This window comes from Babylonia areolata, chromosome 7 (assembly GCF_041734735.1).
Source record: "Babylonia areolata isolate BAREFJ2019XMU chromosome 7, ASM4173473v1, whole genome shotgun sequence".
NCBI lineage: Eukaryota > Metazoa > Mollusca > Gastropoda > Neogastropoda > Buccinidae > Babylonia > Babylonia areolata.
The window spans coordinates 8,154,934-8,181,051 of NC_134882.1; the positions used below are offsets into that span (position 1 = coordinate 8,154,934).

A 26,118-nucleotide genomic window follows, 5' to 3' on the forward strand; every position below is an offset into this window, starting at 1 on the left:
CCCCCCCAAAAAAAAAAAAAGAGAGAGAGAGAAAATTAAAAAAAGAGAGAGAATAAAAAGAAAGAAAGAAAGAGAACATAAAAAAATAATAAAAGCCAGTACCATTCCATAGATGCCAGCACATTTTGCTTGAAGTAAAGTTTGCTGAAATGTCACACGTATCTATATATATATATACATGATAGTCAGTCGTGTCCGACAATTACCATCAGAACAGCAGAGGAGGCAACCGCTGTTCCGACTATTTGGGCTAGAATTTGATTTTAGTGGAGAGTGTCTTGCCCAAGTTACATCCCCACTCTCTTGGTCAAGAGGGTTTTAGGACAGTCGGCGTTGGGATGGTTCCCAAAGGCCAACTAGCCCACAAAGCTGCAGCACTAAGAGCCAGTGCAACTTTGCCTCCTAGTTTGAGAGTCATAGTCCTTCACAAAAGACTAAGCTGTAAATGGTTTCCCATTGACTGGAGAAACCATTGATAATACAGCTCTCACTTTGCTGTTGGCCCAAATGTAAACTTATGTCAATCTGTGATATAAGCCGAGTGTTGGGCCGTAAAAAAATTTTAAATAAATAGGACAACAATGATGATAAATAAACAAATAAATGTAAAACATGAAGACACACATTCACACATACACCCACACATGCATAACAGATATGCGCCAAACACAGTTTCACAGATATGAAAGCACAGTCAAATACATATAAACGTACATGAGCTCCAACACTACTACTTCATCACTACTACCTTTTTTTATATCATAATTATTATTTATTTATTTATTTATGTAAGCTTATCTTTTTCTTTTTTTTTTCTCAAGGCCTGACTAAGCGCGTTGGGTTACACGGCCGGTCAGGCATCTGCTTGGCAGATGTGGTGTAGCGTATATGGATTTGTCCGAACGCAGTGACGCCTCCTTGAGCTACTGAAACTGAAACTGGGCCGTAAATACTTCTTCCCTTACTCTGTGAAGTCACTGAGACCCCGGCCGCCGCCGCAGAGGAGGAACTGTTCACAAGATTCCTCAGTCCACTGAAGGCTGTCGCGGGTTGTGTCTCTGCAAATGGTTTTCCCATCTATTTTGCAGTGTTGTCAGTCCGTAGATTTTTTTTTAATTTTGTTTTACACAGCTACACATTCATGATGTTTTTTTTTGTGTGTTTTTTTTTTTTTTTCAATATTCAAAACTTTAAAAAAAACTTTTTTCTTTCAAATTTCCATTTTGATAACATGTAGACAATTGACATGCATACATACATATACAAGAAAGAAAATGGACAAAAAATAGACTATACATACATAAATACAAGAAGTACATTAACAACAACAAAATATATCTATATACCTATCTATCTATCTATCTATCTATCTATCTATCTATCTATCTATCTGTCTGTCTGTCTGTCTAAACCTTATTTCCGTGTGCTTCCTCGCTTCGAATCCTCTCAACGCTTTTCTTGCCAAGGGACACAATCCAATCGGTAGGGAACCTGTCATAATTGAAGTAGGTTGAGTCCCTTGGTCTACAACGCACTCTCGTCTTGCCTGTTGTGATCCAACAGCCATCGTCGAAGGACACGCACAGAATAGATGGACAAAAGATTCACTTATTAGAACTCAGTGTATCGATACACAGCCATGCGATAATAATTGATCATACATGTATGTGTCTTTGTAATCCTTCATGCCACAAAAGAAAAAAGTGAAAGAAAACTAATTCTTGAGTTAATTAAAGATGGTTTGGAAGATGGCTTTTGTCACGATGTCGATCACTGTGACCAGTACGTTTAACATTCATATAGGTCAATTGGAGGAATATGAACAATGCGATCTGATGAATTTGTCAGTATGTCTTTGAAATTGACTTAACAAGCATGCGAAGGATATTAAAAGCACGTTTCACCAGCCTTTGACTGACCTGGATCCTTATCATAATAACTTTCGTAGTTCATCGGCGTTGACGAAAAAACAACTTTTTATGTCTAGTCTTTATTTTAAGGGGGAAAATACGTCGGTGTGTGTAGTAGTAGTAGTAGTAGTAGTCTTCAGTTAGTCGAAAAAAAGGGGAGGGGGGGGGGACAGCGAGGGAGGGAGGAGTTATAGGTTTGGGGGGAAGGGGCGTGGGGGGCCCGGGGGGCGGGGCGGAGTGAGGGTCCCGGGTTCGAATCTCGGTGGCTCCGATTTTTCCGATCTCCCAGGTCAACATATGTGCAGACCTGCCAGTGCCTGAATCCCCTTCGTGTGTATACGCAAGCAGAAGATCAAATACGCACGTTAAAGATCCTGTAAACCATGTCAGTGTTCGCTGGGTTATGGAGACAAGAACATACCCAGCATGCACCCCCCACACCGAAAACGGAATATGGCTGCCTACATGGCGGGGTAAATAAACAAAACGGTCATACAGGTAAAATGTTACATGTCTGTCTGAGTGTGTATTGACACACAGGCTAAGAACTAATGCATGGTTATGCAGATTTTTGAAACCGTCACCACTGTGTATTTGTGGTAAGACCCTTGACATCCCACATTTTTTGCTCGAATGTCCAGATACACATTTACATTTCAAACCCCTTCATGATATGATGACATCCTTTAATCTTCCATTGGACATGTCCAGCGTTTTTCACCCTAGCAAAGAAAATGGTTGGTCTCTGACAAAAACCACAGTTGACCTAATTAAAAGCCATCCATTTGGTCGGTTTTTTCTAATTTGTTTCATCCCCCTTCTGCTGCAGAGGTTCCCCTCTGTTTTATTTAATCCAAAGTAGTGTTTCGTTTTGGGTGATAGCGTCAGATTTACTTGTAGAGCAAAGTTCCCATTATTCTAATTAGTGGAACTGTTCGACTCTAACATGTAATATGTCGTCTTGATTACATTACGAAACCTTAATTTAATGAGAAAGAGTGAGAGACAGTGTGAGTGTGTGTGTGTGTGTGTGTGTGTGTGTGTGTGTGTGTGTGAGTGAGTGGGCAGGAGAATGAGGTAGGGGAATTATAATGGGCGTTTGTGTGCATGCATGGATGTATGTAGAGAGAGGGTGGGGGAGAAACGTATGTGAGTATGTGTGTGCGTTAGAATATTTTTTGGAGATAATGATATTAATGAAATTTGGTACCTTGATTTGTTAAATATATTTTTTGTTTTTGTTTTGTTTGTTTTTTGTTTTTGTTTTTTAATCATACCTTCCTCAAATCAGAATTTCCTTGTGTTGCTCAGTTAATATTTTATTCAAATGGTTGCGAAAATGTCAGTACAACAAACAGTTAATCTGACAATAAATGGTTTCAGTCAAAAATGTATGCGTGCCTGAAATCTGATTGAATGACAGGAAACGAATGTTGAGCGTCCAATGGCAGCCGTCAGTCGGCTCTACCCAGGTAGGCAGCCTGTTGTGTAAATGACCCCGTGTTTGTAAAGCGCATAGAGCTTGGTCTCCCACCGAGGATAGGCGCTATATAACGGTATCCATATCAATCACAGGCAAGTCACTGGGCCCTACGAAGACCTGTTGACCTTGGTCAAGAGATGCAAGCTCAACTGGTATGGCCATGTCATGAGATCATCAGGGCTTGCCAAGACATTCCTGCAGGGCACAGTGCAAGGAGGGAGAAGGAGAGGCAGACAGAGGAAGAGATGGGAGGACAACATCCCAGAATGGACGGGCTTGAGGTTGAGCGATACAATCAGGAGGTCAGAAAACCGAGAGGATTGGAGGATGCTGGTTGCCAGATCACCTGTGGCGCCCCAACGGTCCACAAGACTACGGGATAGGTGAAGGTGAAAGTGAATATCAATCAATCAATCAACCAGGTCTTCATACCGACCAACGTATTGTGTGATTGTTTCCCCAAGGTCTTCTTTAGTAATGTGGTCGGTCTTTGTAGGACTGAGATGCCAGGGAGTCTCCTGAAGCATCTCATTCCCATTGTTTGGATCCGTCTCTGAAGCTTTGCTAAGAATCCAGAAGCCAGTTGCATTGCTCGGACGGAAGAGCCTAGTACTGGTCATAACCCGCTACTAACTGTGTCAGTGTAGTATGGAACTGACCAATAGCGTTGTTCGCTCAACGTAGGTATTTAGTCACGTGTAACTGTTAAAAAGTTAGAACCAAGCAATGCAACTGGCACTAGGACTCGCATGCCTACAAGAAAATAAAACCAGTGCATGCAAGAGCTTCAGTCTTCGGTTCTGATGTTTTTGTCTCTCCGTACGGGCTTCAGTCTCACCTGTGCAGTTAAGATCTGCGGAGCTCTTGTCTTTGTTTGAAACTGACCAGAAGTCCCTTTGGCACAAAGGAAAACTCCATTCTGTTTCTAACGTGCATTGTACTTTTTACCGAGAGCTACGGTCTTCAAAGAAGACGAAAGAAGAGGAAGGGTCAAAACACTTGCATTAATGCCATCCCATCTACAACACCCCTCTTTGGCCTATAGTGAGCACATCTGTGTGTGTGTGTGTGTGTGTGTGTGAGGAAAGAAGTAATCACCGGAGTCCACTTTTGCCACTGAATGAGGACGATTCACGGTCGGGGCATTCGAGACACGCCAGAGACTTGATCAAAGAGAAGCACTTCGCTGTTTCCAGCCTTCGTCAGTAGAACACGGTCCTTCTGGAGCAGTTTGAAGTGTGTGTGTGTGTGTGTGTGTGTGTGTGTGTGTGTGTGTGTGTGTGTGTGTGTGTGTGTGTGTGTGTGCGTGCGCGCGCGCGTGCATGTGAAAGGAGGAACAATGACTCTTTCTGTCTTCTACCCACAGCATTCCGGATATATATCCTTGTGTTGACCCGTTGATTTTTTGTCCAGCACAGCGAAATTCATGCCCGCAAAATTCTGCAGGCATTCGATCTTTCTCATGTCACTCGTGATCTCAGTTTCACTTCGCCATCCATTTCCATCCATGTGAAAAATTCACCAGTCTTCAACGTCTGTCGTATGCTTTGTCATGATGATGATGATGGTTATTATGATGATGATGATGATGATGATGATGATGGTGGTGATGATGGTGATGATGATGATGATCCGTGGTATGCTTTGTCATAATGATGATGATGATGCTGATGATGATGGTGATGTTGATGATGATGATGATGATGGTGGTGATGATGAAGATAGTGGTGATGATGATGATGGTGATGATGATGGTGGTGATGATGATGATAGTGGTGATGATGATGATGGTGATGATGATGGTGGTGATGATGATGATGATGATGATGATGATGATGATGATGATGATGGTGGTGGTGATGATGGTGATGATGATGGTGGTGATGATGATGATGGTGATGATGATGGTGATGATGATGATGATGATGGTGGTGATGATGATGGTGGTGATGATGGTGATGATGATGATGATGATGATGATGATGGTGATGATGATGATGGTGATGGTGTTGATGATGATGTTGATGATGATGATGGTGATGATGATGATGATATGGATAGTTATATATAGCGCCTAACCTCGGTCGGAGGCCCAGCTATGAGCGCTTTACAAACATGGAGTCATTTGCTCAACAGGCTGCTCAGCTGGGTAGAGCCGACTGACAGTTGTCATTGGGTGCACGCATATCATTCGTTTCCTTTGTCATTCAAACAGGTTTCAGTCACACACACACACACACACACATAGATGTAACATCTTTCGTATACTGACCGTTTTGTTTATTTACCCAACCGTGTTTGCAGCCATACTCCGTTTTCAGGGGTGTGCATGCTGGATAAATTCTTGTTTCCGTAACCCACGGAAAGCTGACATGGGTTACATTATCTTAAACGTGCGTATTAGTTTTTGTTCTGCGTGCCGTGCGTATACACACAGAACTACAGATTGAATTCTTCCACATGTGCAGTTTCCGTCTGGTGATTCAGAACACAGAACTCAAAAATATTTTCATTCAAAGATGAAGATATTAGGCATGGCTTAGTCTTCCAGTCTGTCCAAACAAATACACACACACACACGCACGCACGCACACAAAATCACACACACACACACACACACACACACACACACACACACACACCATCACGTCACAAAAGAATATTTCAGTTTCACTTTTCAGGACACGTCAGAGCACAGACACTGTCGTCAGCTCCGTCAGCTGTGGCTCAGCCTCCTTCTGCGCGTGGCCTCAAGGCGCCCCGTTCAGTTGCTGGCAGAGTGCTGCGGAGCGCAGGCACTTAGACTGTCTGACGGAGCGAGCCTAGGTTGTGTGCGCGACTGGTATGGAAAATGTCATAAATATCTGAGACAGTAGGTAGTACGAGACAGTAAAGCACACACACACACACACGCACACGCACGCACGCACGCACGCACGCACACACACACACCTAGAGCACATCGACACAAGCACACACACACACACACGCACGCACGCACGCACACTCGCATGCACGCACACATACACACACTGACAGCACACGCACACACACTCTCTCTCTCTCTCTCGCGCACACACACACACACACACGCACACACATACACACACACACCATCACGTCATGAAAAGAAGTTTCAGATTTAGCTTTAAGAAAGCGTCAAAGATATGCAAACTAATCCATAACAAATAAGTATGCGACATGACACCTAACACCATATCCACTTTTTAAAAAAAAAAAAGGAAAAAAAAAGGGGGGCCGGGGGGCGGGGTGGGGTGGGGGGTGGGGGGGTGTCGAAATAGCGCGAAGGGGATGCTATCGGGTGAGGGAGGGGGAGGTTTCTAAGAAAGAGAGAAAGAAAGCGAGAGATATATACAGAGAGAGATAGGGACAGAGCGAGAGGGGGGAAGAGAGAGAGAGAGAGAGAAAGACACACAGAGACAGTGACAGAGAGACAGACAGACAGACACACACACACACACACACACACACACACACACAGATCTCAGAAAAATTAAGCAATTCTCAGTGTGTTAAAGCTGATACGAACACACAGTTCCGAAGAACAGCCTCAGTGGGTACGGGAGACGGCAAAGAGAAAATAAACGAAAAAAAAAAAGAAAAAAAAAAACCAACCCCAAAAACACACACACCAAAAAAACAAAAACAAAACAAAACAACCCCCCCCCCCCCCAAAAAAAAAACAACCCCCTCCCCCCCACAAACAGAAACATTAATCCATTCTGACCGTGAGAGTTGCTCCATTTAAACGCTAATCCGAACAAACACGTGATTCCGGACAACAGCCAGAGGACCGTCGGAAACAGAGATGGCAAAGATTCGTGAGCATGCGCATGTTGGCACCATTACCCCCAATTCCCCAACCCCCACCCCCCTGGCGGCGGATATAGAGGCAGGGGAGCTAATTTCTCTACACTTCCTCCTCACTTCTTATCCCCCTTTCCCCCTGCCCCCCCCCCCCCCCCCCCCCCCCCCCCACACACACACACCCTAGCAATCGCGGAGGCCTTCTTCTTGGTGGGCTATGAATAGGTGAATTGCTTTATTTCTGGCAGCTGTACTCTCCCTGTCACGATTAGGTTTGTTTGCGCTCTCTCTCTCTCTCTGTCTGTCTCCCTGTGTGCGTGTCTGAAAGACGCGTGCATGCGCGCGCGCACACACACACACGCGCGCGCGCGTGCGCGTCTCAATTTTGTTTTTACAGACACGTACTGTCTTAATTATTTTCAGCTTTGTGATTCCAGCACTTTCTTGGCCACCTGACTCTAAACTCTGCACACAACGCATTTCTTCTTACGTGTGTTTGTTGGAAGCGGGTGGCAGAGGAGGGGGGGGGGGAGGAAGGTGCACACGCTCGTGTGTGTGTGTGTGTGTGTGTGTGTGTGTGCGTGTGTGTGTGTGTGTGTGCGTGTGTGTGTGCGTGTGTGTGTGTGTGTGTGCGTGTGTGCGTGTGTGTGTGCGTGTGTGTGTGTGTGTGCGCGCGCGTGTGTAGGCCCGCGAACATGCGTGCACCTGCTGTCATAGAAACTCCAACATTCGATGCGAATATAAGCCACACACCGCGGAGGTTATTCACCCTTCATACAGAATGGAGTGAGACAGGAGTGACTGACATACAAACTGTTCCCACCGTTTGAATTATTATTGCTATCATCAATGATACTGAAATATAGCGCCTATCCTCAGTCAGAGACCAAACTCTGGGAGCTTTACAAACACGGAGGGAGTCATTTTGCACAACAGGCTGCCTACCTGGGTAAAGTCGAATGACAGCTGCTTTTATGCGCTCATTATTTTGTTTCCTGTCATTCGATCATGCTTTCAATTACGAGCTTACACTGACTCACACACTCACTCACACACACACACACACGCGAACACACACACACATACACACACACGAACACACACACATACATAGGGTGGATTTTTCTTCAACGATTGTTGTGTATAAAACTCCATTCGAAGGAAAGCAAGGCAAAAGGTAAAGGTATAGGCTTAACCCCTTGACAAAATTCGCAAGTTACAATAAATGGCAAAGCCGGCGATCAGTGAGTTGTTAATGCAAGCCCGAAAACTAAAAAAACAACAAACAAAACAAACAAAAAACACATAAATATACTTGCAAAGGAGGGTTTTTTCGTCAGGGACAACTATGTTATTGCCGGGATTTCCTTTACGTTCATGCCATTTACAAACGCTAGGTTTATCGCCTGTACCGAAAGACTAGCACCCATACCATCACTCACGGACTGGTGGAGAGAGATTCTACTTCTTCTTCGTTCGTGGGTTGCAGCTCTTACGTTCACTCGTATGTACACGAGTGGGTTTTTATATGTATAACCGTTATTACCCCCCCCCCCCAACACCACCATGTAGGCAGCTATATTCCGTTTTCGGGGTATGCATGCTGGGTATATTCTTGTTTCTATAACCCACCGAACGCTGACATGGATTACAGGATCATTAACGTGCGTATTTGATCTCGCGAAAACTCACGAAGGGGGTTCAGGCAAAAGCAGATCTGCATACATATTGACCAGGGAGATCTGAAAAATCTCCACCCTTACCCATCCACCAGGCACCATTACCGAGATTCGAACCCGGGACCGTCAGATTGAAATTCAAACGCTTTAACCACTCGGCTATTGCGCCCGTCGCGGAGGGAGATAAAAACTCTCCGGTTCTTGCGGGACTCCGGCACGAGACTTCTAGCCCCCCACGCGGGTGTTGAACCCACACTACACCACCATTTCGCGTGATCGTCTGGCTTTACATTTCATGAGACTGTCTCGTATATATATTTATATTTGTATTTCTTTTTATCACAACAGATTTCTCTGTGTAAAATTCTGGCTGCTCTCCCTTGGGAGAGCGCGTCGCTACACTACAGCGCCACCCATTTTTTTTGCATTTTTTTTAATTTTTTCCTGCCTGCAGTTTTATTTGTTTTTCCTATCGAAATGGATTTTTCTACAGAATTTTGCCAGGAACAACCCTTTTGTTGCCGTGGGTTCTTTTACGTGAGCTAAGTGCATGCTGCACACGGAACCTCGGTTTATCGTCTCATCAGAATGACTAGCGTCCAGACCACCACTCAAAGTCTAGTGGAGGGGGAGAAAATATATCGGCGGCTGAGCCGTGATTCGAACCAGCGCGCTCAGATTCTCTCGCTTCCTAATCGGACGCGTTACCTCTAGGCCATCACTCCACTTACACCATGCATGTATGATTATTGTTGCAATGCATCGTATTTTACTCACTGTGTTATTTTCCTTTCATAACACAGTTCCTGGTGAGACCGGCATGTGTGTAAATCACCTTGTGAATAAGTTAACAATGAACCAATTAAAAGAAGAAGAAATTGACGGTTTTTGCTGAACTGTTAGCATTTACATCACGGTCCTGAGATGGGCTTTGTGGCTGACTGGGCTATAAAGAACAATACGTTTGTCGGTCCAGCTACTTCAACATCAGCATAGATGTTCCGCAGACTAGGACTGTATAACAGCTATGGACGTTTCCCTCTCAATCCCTCTATCTGCATCCCTCCTCTGTGTCTGTCTGATTTTTTTTTTTTTTTTTGTTTGTTTTTGTTTTTCGAAACACAGAATGTCAGACCAAGGCTTGGTCGAGGTATCGTGTAGGGATTAAAACGTGAGACATCCTCATTTCCTGATGGGTGATTCAACCACTATCATTTGAAAGCGGTTTTCATGTTTCAGCATTGTCATTTTGCAGATGGCAACACACACATACGGCTTTCATGAGTTTGCCATTGTCTCGCTACGGTCCCTGACGGGCGCAATAGCCAAGTGGTTAAAGCGTTGGACTGTCAATCTGAGGGTCCCGGGTTCGAATCACGGTGACGGTGCCTGGTGGGTAAAGGGTGGAGATTTTTACGATCTCCCAGGTCAACATATGTGCAGACGTGCTAGTGCCTGAACCCCCTTCGTGTGTATATGCAAGCAGAAGATCAAATACGCACGTTAAAGATCCTGTAATCCATGTCAGCATTCGGTGGGTTGTGGAAACAAGAACATACCCAGCATGCACACCCTCAAAAACGGAGTATGGCTGCCTACATGGCGGGGTAAAAACGGTCATACACGTAAAAGCCCACTCGTGTGCATTCGAGTGAACGCAGAAGAAGAAGAAGAAGAAGAAGCTACGGTCTCTGGAATTCCGCCCAAAAGAAAGGACGATGCAGGTAATATTGCTTGTCAATTTATTTTTTTTCCGACTTGAAATGTTTGTTTTTTTCACCGTGAACTGTGAAATTCCCCAAGAAGAAAGAGGCTGATAACTGAACTTGACAACTCTTTTATTTTCATCCGCAGTCGACACCTGCTATCATTAATGTGTGTCAACATCATGGCATACTCAACAGAATGAGACGAACAACTGACAAGTTTATTTTCCCGACAGAAATATTCACAGCTTCATCAGTCAACACCACCACAAATTGCCACAATAACTGTTAGCCTGCTACACTTAATTATCACAAACAACTGACCTACATACAGATATATCCACGATGGGAATAAAACTTGACAACAAACGTTATTCTGGAAATATTTTGTGAAAGAACTAATTTTCAACATTCAAGACTCGCTTGATCAAAACGAATCTTAAATGCGCGATCATTCAAGAACAAGATCACTTTTAGATTCGCATTCTTTAAATAAATTTGTGGGACAAATGTGTCTGTTTTAATGAGGAATTAGTGAGTGATTTTTTCTAAAAGGTCCTGACCCCTATCCCTCGCCTCGTCGTGGTCTGGATATCTGGTACAAAACGTGAATGTGTGCTCCAAAGAAAATGTGACCTAGTTCTTATATTAAAAAATCTGAGAAGAACTCATAACAGTGATCAATACCCAATTCTTATTTAACAAGCTACAAGAAGGAGGAAATAATCCATTTCGTTTTGTTGGCTCTGCATTTGTTTTGACATTTTTATGTTATGTGGACGTGTCTATGAAATGCACTGTTAAAAAAAAAAAAGAAAAAAAAGAAAAAAAGCAGAAAAAAAACTCATGCCTATCATTAACAAATTACTATGGCAACTAAACGTGGTAACAAGTAACACCAATCACTGCTTGCAACACCGCCAACTGAGTATAAATACACTACATTCAACCATCTAAGCATATGAACATTCTTTGCACGACGACCAAAGACACAATCTGTAACAATAATAAACTATGACGACTCATATAGAGTTCATAAGCATAAAGTGTACAACAATCTTTGACACAATATGTACACAAAAAAACTCTAACATACGATTTGTACAGCAATGTAAGTCATGGCTTTGTAAAAACAAAAACAAAACAAAACAAAACAAAACGACGTTAAAGACAACAAAAAAAATTGTACAGCGATCTAAAACAACGCCTGAGGTCAGTTGCGGTAAAAAAAAAAAAAAAAAAAAAAAAAAAAAAAATTACACCAGCCGTACAGCCGTAACCGTTTGACATCGGAAAAGGTCAGCCAGTTCACACGAGCAACAAACGTCATTCCTGTGAGACAATGTAGGTCAACAACTCATAAGTTAGTGCGGCATGGCGGACTCAAATCCGGAACAACAAGCGCACGGCACTCCAAAAAGAGTTTAAACTAAACGTTCAGGCAAAGTCTGAACGCTTCCTATCAGACCTCATGCAGTCGTGAGCCTGCGCTTCTTTCAAATTAATAAAGCAGCTTTGGTCTTATTGTGAGGAAAACACACTCTTTTTTCTTAAACGGAAGGTGAACTTATCGTATTCGTATTTCTACTTCTTCGTTCGTGGGCTGCAACTCCCATGTTCACTCGTATGTACACGAGTGGGCTTTTACGTGCATGACCGATTCTTTTTTACCCCGCCATGTATGCAGCCACACTCCGTCTTCCAGGGTATATTCGTATTTAAAAATGACTACTGTGCAAATGATCGCAATGTACCAACGTTCGTGAAAGACACAGATTTATAACAGTGCTCACTCATCCGATCAATCATTATGATTGATGGATTATGAAGGACTATGCCTTTCATCTATCGCCTTCCTAACAAGAACATAATGAAATCAAAGCTTTCCACTCTGGCTCGATCCATCCGGTACCAATCGGGATTGTGATCAATTAAGATTTTTTTCTTGGTTTTCTGAATACCGGGCGATTTTGTTGGACAATAAATCAGATCGCGATTCATTTAACGCCATACAACTTTGTTGGTTCGGAGTGGTTTACAATAGGCAACATGCACGTTTGATAGAGAAAGTTTTCTCCCACCAGGCACCATCCATGAAATGTGGGTTGAGTGCTAGTCTTTCAACTGAGACAACTACCTAGATTCTTTGTGCAGAATTTAACATCCCACGACTAAAAACCAAAAGAAGTCCAACTAAAATTGAAATACACTCATCATGTGCGCGCGCGACCAATATAGCAGTCCGGAGGTTACAAACAGAAACCTACTGTGACGAGAAAAAATACAATTCATTGCCATCAAAACAATAAGTCACAGAACTGAACAGGCGTGGAATACGTTTGAATGGGCGCTTGTTCGTAAATAAAGGCGTTTCACACCCCCACCCTCACTCCGCTCCCCAACGAGAGCCATCACGCATCTTCAAACTCTTACGGCAGATTTTCAAATCTAAACAAACTGAAAGGTCATACTCTGCCACCATTGCACACCTGTCTAATCTTGCTTCGTGCGCAAACATCATGCAAAACATGTGTTTGTCGAAAATACTCCGAGCCATGACGAGATGAGACTGACTTCAAGAAGAATGGCAGTCTAAGCTGGTTCATATCAAGAAAAAAACGTCAGTGGCTACCGCATGCCATCTTCGTAATGTCATCACCTATGTCTTTTCTTCGTAAACACGGCGTTTTCGTAATGTTCTGGTGTTTCAGATACGATTTATTATTATTTTTTTTTTTTACAATAGCATCGAGACACTACCTCCGGCCACATCCACGTGCAACAGAAACTTTTACTGATGTTGATTTCAAAGAACGATATATCACGGACACTTAAGTTCAGCGGTCACTTTACAATTTCTTCGTTTCCCTTTTAAAAATGTGACAAATGGGAAGGGCGAGTAAAAAATTTATCTGATTAAACATCATGTCGCTTTCATGTTGAGTACCACAGTCTTGTGATAAATGAATAAATAATTATTTATATAAAAAAAAGACGTTGCAATTGCATTAAACCTGTCACATAACTTAGTTTTTCATTGATAATCGAATGAGACTATCCATGAATGGTTTCCTCACACATCTGCTCAAAGAAAAACAACAGAAACAAAAACACACCGTCGCTAATCTTGTCAAAATAATGACAACGCATCATCAAAGATGCTTAATCCCATATACTTCAAGACTCTCATTGAAATGGTTAATTGCTTTTGTCCACATATCTCGTTGAGAGGAGCCGTAAATGACGAGCATTACATTCAAAAGTACACAGTGTACAACAACGAAGGTCACATGTTTGGTGACTGACGGGAGTTTCTTCTCGCAGCGTTGTTTGCTGTTCGCTCACCAAGCGTGGAAGTCTGTCACTTGTACCACGAGACAAAACAGACAAAACAGGCGATCATGAAAGGAAGCCATGGCCCAGTGACGTCCTATTGCACTCCAAGGCAGTCAGTGAGAAGAACACTGAGTCATGAAGTTTCACCGACCCAGGAACGTGTTACAAAATTCTCCAAGACCGCTCCACACTCTTGAGACTTGCCACGGTACAGAATCAACAGCTGCACACATTATTTTATTTTCACTCACAATGGAATTGCTGTCATAAGCTGTATGATGGATTGTCAACGCCTGGATGAAATCATCCTCTGAAATTCGTTTCTTTCTGTGTAATCTCTCCAACAGTTTTCTTCACTTGATTTTGTACATGCACGCGGATGAACATGATCCCCCAAATCTGTCTAATTCAACGCTGGTTCACGTTTCCCCTTTAAACATATCTTATTTGTATTTTATTGTAATTGTGAGAATTGTAAAAGTTCCAGTTTCCTTCGGCCTTTCAAAACCCCAATTGGGACTGAACCGTTTCCAAGAATAAAAAAAAGTCTGTATTCCTGCTCTCATGCATTAGAATGCATTTTTCGTAAAGGGTCAAAATCATTGTCAGTAACAAATTCGCTCAGTTCCAATGGAAAATCAGTTCTTTACAAGATGCTGCATTCACAATATGATGAAATGTTTTTACAGCATATATTTGTAAGGTTTGCTTCCATGTTAATGAGAGATGAGTTCCTTATATCCGATAATCTCCGTATGTTTTAAATGTCCAACACCATGAACTGCTCGGGCTGTTCATGCTGCTTTGATAACAGTACAAGATACACTGACAACTGTTTGTGGATCAGCCCACGTCTTTTCTTCTTTTAATGTTTTTTTTCTTTTTACTCTTTCATACAGAATATTTTGACCAAATGGCGTTCATTATTGCAGACTGCACAAAGCAACGTGAAACAAAAAGTAAGCACACACTACAAGAGTGTTATTCATTTCTGACATAGTCAAAATACCTACTGATCACATTTTTATTACAAGTAATGCATATGAATAATTTTTACCAATGAAGTTTTCTTTATATCACACTGTAAGAAGGCTGCAGATATTTACAACACCGATATGCGTTTTCCACTCAACTACAAATGAACTAAAAGTGCGCTCAAAGGCACTTTTCATTCAATTGATTAAAAAAAAGCATGTGATTCACAAAGCAGTTCTAATGCTAAAGTTTTGCATACGTGGTGATTCCTTAACCTATCACCTCGCAATTAGTTTGGCAGCTTGACATTAAGTGTAGCTGTAGCCATGCTTCTGTTGTTGTTTTTTAAGATTGTTAAATTATTATCGTTCTGTGAGACCCGCCTCTCAGACTGTGTAGGTTATCTGCTATTCTGGGCAAAGCCGGATTGCTCTGGAAACAAAACGACCTTCGACTCTGTTCGGCCGAAAGCAAAGACTTCGAAGAGGTACTGGTTTGTGGTGTCTGTCTCCTGATGCACACTTCAGCAACACTGTTTCTCATGGCCAGACTGGGAGAGTTGAAACGGAAGCCCAGCTGTGTGCTGACAAAGGCCCGGGATGTATATGCTGACTGAAGTGGGATCATATCTTGAACAGCCATCCTCTGTGCCGCTTCTTCATGGAAAACTTGAGCTCCAAACAGCCCAGCTGGATGTGTTCTTCGTCGTAGACTGACAGAGTCAACCTGTAATCTCCCTGAAACAAAGAGACACAAACCAGTTAGCAGCTGAAAATCAGTTCGCTTAAAAAAAGTTTTTTCGTTGGACGAAAGTAAAACAGTCGTGTTGGTTGGCATTTCTGAAACAAGAACAAGAGTGATCAGGAAAACAGACTGCTTCCGACATGACGTGTGCTCGAGACTGGTTTTCCTTTATTTGATCAATATACAATTATTTATGTATTGAACTTTGCAGTATGTGGAGTACGAGCGTTTGCTGTTGGGTGGCCAACCATTCACTGTCTGTCACATGTCTGTCACTGCGCATGTGTCATCGGTGCTATTGGAGACTATCTGTGTGCTATCACCGATGACCTGCGGACGATGGGAGATGGGGCCGTCATGGTCTAACACGGCCAAAGACTCGGAGCGCTCTCTATGCGAGTGAGTGAGAGTGTTGTCTACCAACAGACCTTACTATCAAGTGTCTGGATCTTCTTGACAGTGTCAGCGGTCATAGTCAGCTTTCGCAGCCATATTTAATTACTTAATTAAGCGACACCAAGAAAACAATACACAAAAAAGCGTTAAAATCAAACAAACGGATTCAATGACTTCGAAACAGTGTGCTGCAAATTCATTTTGTGAAATGGGAATCCATCTGATAAATGACGAACGAGACAACAACATTTTGTGAAATGTCCATGAGCGAGCGGCGTGGATATTCTATGGCAATCTGCGACTGCAAGAGTTAATTTTAACAGGGACGGAGTCAAAGCCAAACGTCTGCAGGAGACAGAAATCAAGCCCAAATGAAAATGGAGGCGAAAAGGGCTGTGTATATATACACTACGCTTGGTAGGCAAACAGGTTTTTGCTCTTCCAGCTGTTGTTCAGCTTCGCCATAACTGTTGTTGCCTGGTCTTGATCTCTGGTGTTAATTAAGCGACCAACTCTGGAGAAAGAGGCACCAATACGTTTTAACGTATCTACCTTAAGTTGCTGGCCACCAATGGTGAAATTTGGCTTTGATGTTGAGTATGTTGTTCACCGTTATTTTGCTCCTAGTGATCACTAATTGCCACGAAATTATCTTCACCTTCACTTCACCTATCCCGTAGTCTGGTGGACTGTTGGGGCGCCACAGGTGATCTGGCAACCAGCATCCTCCAATCCTCTCGGTTATTATACCTCCAATCTATTGGTGAGGTCCCGGTGACCCGTGTTGCTGCCTCTAGTCCCGTCAGTATCATCTGCAAATCGCAGAGTATTGATGGACCTGTCTTCAACTGAGCTAATGGAAGTGGAGATTTGAAGCGTTTTCCGGATGACGTTTTCCAAAACAAAACCGACCTGGAAATCATTCTTGGACAGCACTGCACAGGCTGGAGTTTACGTACTGTATAATGCTGTTGTACACAATGATGTGGACTGATGCTGAAGAAACGTTGAGTGCGTGGGGCGTGCGTGACTGGATATATATATATATATATATATATATATATATATATATATATAAGAATGCATGTGTATTCCGCTGGAGCGTGTACTTACGTTCAGAAGACTTGCTGCATAGCCATGCACTTTGGGCACGTTCAGAGGCAGGTCGTGCACAGAGAACTCGCCCGCCCGGAAAGGGCAGTGGCACGGTAACCCATGGCGACGTAACGAGCGCGGGCACCGTCGTCTTTCAAAACGCTCCAAGGATGCGCAAATATTTTCGTATGTACTGAAACAAATTCAAACATGTCGGCGTGTATAAATCAACTGAATATGTGCTGAGTCCAAACTATTATATAAAAAAAAGATGGTAAGCAAGGCTACTTATCATGAAGTCATACACGAAACTGGAAGAAGGTGGGGATGGATCGGGCACGCGCTAAGAAATCCAGCTTCAAGCATCACATGAAATCCCCAAAGGGAAGAGACATGACATATTACCCCCACAGGAAGAGAAAGAGAGGCTGACCGAGAAACACCCGGCGAAGGGACCTCCAGGCAGACAGCAGGAGCCATATAGAGGTAAAAGAACAGGAAAGGGGATTGTGGAGGTCTCTGGACAGGACAGGGGATTGTGGAGTCTCTGGACATGACAGATTATGGAGGTCTCTTGTCCATATAGAGGTCAAGGAACAGGACCGAGGATTGTGGAGGTCTCTTGTCCAGATAGAGGTGAAGGAACATGACAGGGGATTGTAGAAGTCTCTGGACAGGACAGAGATTGTGGAGGTCTCTGGACAGGACAGGGGATTGTGGGGGTCTCTTGTCCAGATAGAGGTGAAGGAACGGGACAGGGGATTGTGGAGGTCTCTGGACAGGACAGGAGATTGTGGAGGTCTCTCGTCCAGATAGAGGTCAAGGAACAGGACAGGGATTGTGGAGGTCTCTTGTCCAGATAGAGGTCAAGGAACAAGACAGGGGATTGTGGAGGTCTCTCGTCCAGACAGAGGTAAAGGTGCAGGACCGGGGAATGTGGAGGTCTCTGGACAGGACAGGGGATTATGGAGGTGTCTTGTCCAGATAGAGGTAAGGGAAAAGGATAGGGGATTGTGGAGGTCTCTGGACGGGACGGGATTGTGGAGGTCTCTTGTCCAGACTAAGGTAAAGGAACAGGACAGGGGATTGTGGAGGTCTCTGGACAGGATAGAGTATTGTGGAGGTCTCTCGTCCAGATAGAGGTCAAGGAACAGGACAGGGGATTGTGGAGGTCTCTTGTCCACATAGAGGTCAAGGAACAGGACAGGGGATTATGGAGGTCTCTTGTCCAGACAGAGGTCAAGGAACAGGACAAGGGATTGTGGAGGTCTCTTGTCCAGATAGAGGTCAAGGAACACTTTAAGGGGATCGTGGAGGTCTCTTACTGACTGTCTGTCTACATCCCAGGAGGGTTGACAGGTCTGAGTGAGCATGAGCACAGAGAGGTACACCACAACTGTGGTCTTCTAGGAAGAGGAAGCTGGAGATGAACGGTTAGTGACAGGGGTATGGGAACCAACTTCATGGGAAAATACAGTGAGTTCACAGTGAGTAGGGGAAGAGAGAGAGAGAGAGAGAGAGAGAGAGAGAGAGAGTCATTTGGTCAAATCAATTCAAGCAGTTTTCCACTGTTACTTACATGCTTTATGCTGTTCCCCCCATACCCCCTGGAATAAAACAAACAAACAAACAAACAAAAAAAAAAAAAAAACCCAAAAAATCTCCGAACAAAAGATTGGTATAGTTACAAAGATTTTTTTTTTTTATCAAACTATATGGCAACCACGAAGAGCTGGAGAAAGCAACATCATTCATTGCTGGAACTGGACTGATGGTGCAGCTGTGAACACCAAAAGAAGACGTTACAAAGAACCCTATGCTCTATTTTCGTCATTTTCTGGTTTGCTCTAACGTGTAAGCCGTAAGACATGACAAAAAAAAAAAAAAAAAAAAAAAAAAAGAGAAAAAGAAGAGTACAAGTATCTAACCAGACAAAGACATTGGGCAGAGACAAGATTTACAGACAGACAGACAAACATGCTGCAAGGCCAGCTGACTCACCAGGACCCTATTCTGCCCTTGAGACAAGGGACTGTGATAGCGAAGCCAAAGATATACTTCATGATGCTCAGCTCCACAGTCAGACGACGGGGTAGGTCATAGGTCACATTTCCTGCCATGGTGACGTACAACGTCCCAGGGACGATAACCGGAATGGGATGGGCTTTCACTGCCAGAAATCGGATTGGTCTGTGAGGATCCGTTCCTGAAGAAGAAGAAGAAAAAAAGCAAATGCCAGCTAATCATCATTGGGTTCAATATTAAAAACGGAAAATATTTCTTATCTTGATTATGTTACATTTTCGCTACAATGTGTAGCGGCTTTTGGGGGGACGCTCACTCAGTCTGGCTCCGCGACTAAGCCATTATTGTCGTTAGTAGGGGGCTTAGTAGATGGTGTCCCAAGTACGTTAAATCAGAACAGGTACCAATGAACACCACCGAAGTGGCTCAGCAGCAGTGCAGGGTCTCCTCTGGTGTGTGGCCTCCTGGCGACCTGACATCGATGATTCCCTGCGGACTGCCGACGCAGGAACTGTGACGGACGAACCCGGTTGTGGCCGTGTATGGGGGAATCTAAATGAGCGGCGTGGGAGTAATGCCACTGAAACGGTGCAGATGATGGGGCAGAAAAAAAAAGTGAAGCGGCGGAACGAAAATCGTATTTTCGTGCCTTTAGCAGGGTACGTCACTGTCTGCTATTTGGAATAACTTAAACAGCGAGTGACAGAGAACATGAAGGAATGGTTACAAAGTTCTGACTATCAATTTCCTACTGTTACGTAACATTGTACAAACACTGTACATCACAATAGCAAGGACGCCTTCAAATATAAGGCAGGTGTTCTTGGAATCAACCTGGAATGCTTCAGTAAAAGAAAGGGCACGAGGAGTCTCAGAAGACAAGGAGAACAGCTAGACCCCCCACTTTCACTATGTGTTCTCTTTCTGCATTCTTCGAAGCTGGTATTCAACAGATGGGCAAGGGATAGGCTGCCAACATCAGCACACTGATCAATAAATAGAAATACGACACACACACGCACACACACACACGTTCGTATACTTTCGAGCGCACACGCACACATGCGTTAACAAACACTCTCTCTCTCTCTCTCTCTCTCTCTCTCTCTCTCTCTCTCTCTCTCACACACACACACACACACACACACATACACACACACACACAGAAAAGAGGGACGGGAGTTTGAAATACCTCAAACACCCATGCGGTCAGGTCACTGTCTTCGACTTTGTGTTGGTTTCCGTTGTAACATCTTGTACCACTACAATCGCAAAAGACGAAGCACCATGAGGAGTAGAAAGACCTATCCTGTCATACCTCCATTTCCCATCATTGACGAGGAACCCGGCTGGCTGCCCCCCTCCCCCTCCCCCCACCCCTTCCCCCCCTCCCCACGCTCACTTTTTTTTTTCTTCACTTTCACTTCTCGGACACCTAGAAAAGACAAAGGTTCAAATCGGCAGAGCGAGAACCCTCTGTGGCCAGCCAAATGCCAGCTGCCAGTTCCTGTTTACCCACCTTCACCCTACGTTAGACTCCCAATGATTCTTCAAAAGAGCCTCCCTGACTTGGGCGAGCAATGCAGTGACTGGGGAAAAAGGCAACGAGGACCGGTCCGCCCCAGCGCACCTGCTAAGGCGCTGTCACCTCACAGCCTCACGACTGATTGACCGAGCAGGTCCACATGACCCCTGGTCACGCGGTCTGTGGCTAATGGGTGAAAAAAAAACCCCACACACAACCCCCCCACAACAACCACCATGTGATTTGCACTTTTTACCTCTGTCCCGGATGAGGAGTGGTGCTATACCCCGTGGCAACTGACATCAAAACATACCTGTGCCATACCTGTTCTCAATGACCCCTTATACCTATAAAGGACATCCTGTATTAATTGATAATCAATGTCAGTTATGGACCCAGAAAAAACGTGTGGTTTGCACTTTTTACCTCTGTCCCAGACTTGGAAGTGTGGTGCTATACCCCGTGGCTGTTGACATCAAAACATACCTGTGCCATACCTGTTCTCAATGCCCCCTCATACCTATCAAGGACATCCTGTATTAATAATCAATGTCAGTTATGGACCCAGAAAAAAAAGTGTGGTTTGCACTTTTACCTCCGTCCCGGATGAGGAGGAGTGGTGCTATACCCCGTGGCTGTTGACATCAACACATACCTGTGATACCTGTTCTCAATGCCCCCTCATACCTATCAAGGACATCCTGTATTAATAATCAATGTCAGTTATGGACCCAGAAAAAAACGTGTGGTTTGCACTTTCTACCTCTGTCCCAGACTTGGAAGTGTGGTGCTATACCCCGTGGCTGTTGACATCAAAACATACCTGTGCCATACCTGTTCTAAATACCCCCTCATACCTATCAAGGACATCCTGTATTGATTATCAATTAATGTCAGTAATTGACCCAGAAAAAAAACGTGTAATTTGCACTTTTATCCTGAATGATAAGTGCTACATCGTGGCTTTTGACATCAGAAACTACCTGTGCATACCTCTCATTAACGCTCCTGTATCAACAATTGATGAAAGTGGTACCGACCCAGAAAAAAACACACGTGTGATTTGCACTTCATGTTTACACTGAATGAGAAGTGGTACGTTGTGGCTGTTGACAACAGAACGTACATGTGCACACCTCTTGTAAATTGTTCTGTATTAATAATGAATATAAGTAGCCGACCCTGAAAAAACAAAACCGTGTGAATCGCACCATTGAGTAGTGGTATACCATGCATGTTAGAAACAGAACATACCTGCGGTTGCCTGTTCTAAATGCCTTCCACCCCCACCCCCTTTCCCACACCTGTCAAGAACACACTGTTTTAATAACTACTATCAGTAATGGACCCTCTTGTAAATGCCCTGTATTAATAATCATCAAGTCGTGGACTTAGAAAAAAAACAACGTGTGATATGCACCTTTACCCTGTGGAGTGGTGCTACACCGTGACTGTTCACTTCAGAACATACCTGTTAATACCTGCTACTGTCCTGTATTCATAATTAACATCAGTAGTGGGCCCAGAACTCCCCACGCCACCAATCCCCCACCAGACCCCGCCTAAAAAAAACAACCCAAAACCAGAGAACAAAAGAAAACAAAATAATAACAACAACAAAAAATGTTTCATGCATTTTGACTCTAAGGAGTAGTACACCACAGCCGTTGACATCAGAACCTGAGGCCAAATTATGAGTATACCTATTGTCAGAATGCCCCCCCCCCCCCCCAAACACACACACCCCTCACTCCCACCAGTCAAGGACGCAATGTACTAATAATCATCAACTTAAGTCCGTGGACACAGCCCACCAACAATGTCAAAGATCTCGGATTCGCGTCAAAAGTATCATATTGTCTCATCAGCAGCCAAGAATGACTTACGTAAATAAACGATAAAGAATAAAAGCAAAAAAAAAAAAAAAAAAAAAAAGAGAAGAAAATAAAGAAGAAGAAAAAAGGAACATGTCTTTGCCGAGACTGCTTCAGTCTTGCGGACAACAGTACTTCTATCATTATGTAACAGCTTTTAAACACAGCAGATGAGTTACAACAAACGGTGGAACGAAAGCTCCAAAAATACTGACGTTACCCGATTTTCCACCCAACACACGGCATCAGTTGAATCATCATCACCATAAAAAAAAAAATAATTTTTTTAAAAAAAAAGAAGAAGTTATTTTTAGTCAACGATGAACAGGGGGAGGAAATTCAAACCGACACAAAATTTGTGAGCAGGGGAAACCACCCAGACGCACCCATCCTCCTACACCACTCACCCACCCACCCACCCCACAGCACGTGGAAGGGGCACCAACCGCAAAGAAACCACCAGTATCTTGAAAATCGGCAAGCGGTAGGCGAGGAGATAAAAAAACACAAAACAAAACGAAAAGCAGGCAGGTGGGTAAAACAGGTTGGTGAGGGGAAAGAGGAGAAGGGGGTGGGGGTGTGGGGGGGAGGGGTTGGAGAGTGAAGGGAGGAGGTGTGGGGGTGGGGTGGAGAGGAGGGGTGAGGTGGGGGTGGGGGCGCAAGAAAGTGCAGGCAGGAGGAAGTGTATGCAGAAGGAGGAGGGGTAGGGGGGAGTTGACTGGGTACGCATTCCTGTGCCTCGCATAGCTGACGTCGGGGGGCAGCCACCCGGCCATTATGTTGTTTGTAATCGTTCTCTAAGTGCCTTCATCTACCCTACATACACGCACGTACATTGGGAAGGTGTGTGTGTAGGGGGAGGGGTGGGGAACTGGGGGTGGGGGAGGGTGTCTGGCTCCTATGTCTGTCTCTCGATCACTCTCTTTCGTTTGATGAGTGGGACAGTATGAAGGAGAGGCATGGAAAGGAGGGAAAGGGGGAGAGAATCAGAATTAGAATTGTTTATGTCTATTTTATTTATTCAATATACGGGAGGGAGGGAGGGAGAGTTACAGAGAGAGAGAGAGAGAGAGAGAGAGAGAGAGAACGATCGAGAGGGAAGGTGGGGTATAGATAGGGGTCGAGATACTGAGTAAGAGAGAGCGATAGAGAGGGAAAGAGGGAGGGAGAGAGAGAGAGAGAGAAACAGACTGACAGAGGCAAAGACAAAGAGACAGAAAGATTAAGAGACAGAGAGGGAGGAATGTAAAGGTAGAGGTAGACTGACTGAGAGAGACAGAGAGAGAGACAGAGAAAGAGAGAGAGAGAGAGCGAGCTTGCCCCTCCTCTCCGTCCTAACCCCTATCCCTGATGATATTTATTCAGACCAATTCATCAACTCCATTCACCGAACCGACTTTTCCAATTTCCACAACCGAAAAATGATCACTCTGATAACTGAACTGAAAGAAAAAAAACAACAACAACAACAAAAACCGCCTTCACGTACACACAGAAAGATAGTTCGAAACTAGAGAGAGAGAGAGAGAGAGAGAGAGAGAGAGAGAGAGAGAGAGAGAGAGATGAGACACACAGACACACACACATACACAGACACACACACACACACACAAGCACACACACACACCACACACTGTCAAGAACTGAAAGTCGATCACAATAATCACAGTCACGGTAAGAAAGGCACGTGTCTAGTTTTACAAACGATCACCAGGTTCTGTGCAGACCTTTATACAGACCAGTCCAAACACAACGCAGCCACCAACAGCACGGCTGTTTGCAATGGAGATCATTCAGATGATCACACCTTCACCTCCAGAACACAATGGGGTCGGCATAATTTCACTTCGCCGGACGTAAAGAAGAAGGGAAGCTATGGGGAAAGAGGTGGGGTGGGGGTGGTGAGGGGGCGGGGGACGGGGAAAAGGGGGGGGGGGGAACTATGAATGTTACATTGACCAAAGGGGAACAGAAGGAGAATAGGAGTTGGAGGATGAAGGAGGAAGAGAAGGGAGCAAGAAGAACAGATGACGACCATGACAAGAGAATGATGATCAATGTCCGAAGCAAGAAAGGTGGGAAAAAAAGAGATTTAATTGCAAACACATTTTGCTCACAAGACCAACAAGATTATAATGGTCATAAGGAGTTTTCATATACTGTTTATGCGTCCGTTCAAAGTGACTGAGTGAGTGGGAGTGCGTGCCTGCGTGCGCGTGCGTGCGCGCGAGCGTTTGTGTAATGCGATGTGTGTAATGTAATGCTGTCAAAAATAACTATCTTGTGCACGTAATCTTCTCCCTACCCCTCCCAAATTTATATTTATATGAAACGCAGATAACACCCTCCCACACTCTCTTTTCTTTTTAGCTCCCTTACTTTATCTGCAGAAGCGATCGGCAGGTCTGATAATTATCCACTGAAGGAAGACGTAAAAGTCCAATCAAGCCGCCCACTTGGTTAGTACGTGTATGTTAACGGGTAATGTTTTGCACTGCGTGTGAACCGGCAGGCTATTGAACTGCGGAACTGCCAACAATGGTCACTTTCCGGACCTCCCACCCATTTTTAAAAGCACCCGTTCAGTCACGTCGCGTAGGTGGTCCACGCTTGGCTCCGACGTTATAGGGTATCTCCGGGTGCATTTCCCCCTCCCCCCCCACCCCCGCCTCTCACCTCCTCCCCCCACCCCCCTAGCAAACACCTCCCGTTAAAGCGTTGATCACCTGGTTTGAACTGACAACCTTTCCTCACGCTGCGCTGATGAGGCCATTTACGAAAGGCCCGCGCCAGATTAAGAGTTGACAGGGTTCGGGTGAGGAGGCAGGGAGATCTGTGATGTGATGATATGTGTGGGGTGTGTGGGATGTGGGGTAGCGTGTGGTGTGGTGTGATGTGGTGTGTGTACGTGTGTGCATGTGTGTAATTTGTGTGTGTGTGTGTGTGTGTGTGTGTGTTTATGTGCGCGCGCGAATACGACTACAAGGATATTGGTAAATAGGTCACAGTATTCATCTGTTCGGATTAGAAACTGGAATATTACTGTCATCGTACGACACACATACACGCACGCGCGCGTGCAAACACGCAAACACACACTCACACACACACACACAAACACACACACACTCACACACACACACATAACCATACAAACATAACACGCCACTGTTTGTTGTCTGCTTATAAGTGTATTCCCCGTTTGCACATTATAAACAACAACAACAACAACAAGAAACAAACAAACAAACGAACCAAAAAAATCCCTTCTTCCAAATATATGTTTAAAAAAACAACAACAACAAAACTTCTCACGGGATCTGAGACGTGAAAACTGAACGAGAGAAAGCATTAAGCTTGTTTTTATTAAAAAAGAAAAAAAAAAAAAAAAAAAAAAGTAGAAGGAAAACACAATCAGGTAAACAAACAAAAAACCCACCCTTCCTTGTGTTTGGGCCTGGCAAGTAAGATTGGTGCCACATGACTGCAGAGGAAATGAGCGTGGTGTGTGGACTACTTGTGTGTCCTTGCTTGCGCCATGA

The 26,118-nt window shown here is 44.2% G+C and overlaps 1 protein-coding gene across 1 annotated transcript in view; it reads right to left on the reverse strand.

Moving 5' to 3' along the window:
* Nucleotides 1-13,599: 13,599 nt before the first annotated feature.
* LOC143284140 (ganglioside GM2 activator-like) overlaps nucleotides 13,600-26,118 on the reverse strand; it is a 21,347-nt gene continuing 8,828 nt past the window's right edge. The window contains exons 2-4 of the mRNA XM_076590794.1: nucleotides 19,154-19,358; nucleotides 17,171-17,345; nucleotides 13,600-15,654 (exon numbers count right to left, since the gene is read on the reverse strand). Coding sequence (XP_076446909.1) covers nucleotides 15,541-15,654; nucleotides 17,171-17,345; nucleotides 19,154-19,358 — 494 coding nt within the window. The 3' untranslated portion in view covers nucleotides 13,600-15,540. The remainder of the gene's footprint in view (nucleotides 15,655-17,170; nucleotides 17,346-19,153; nucleotides 19,359-26,118) is intronic.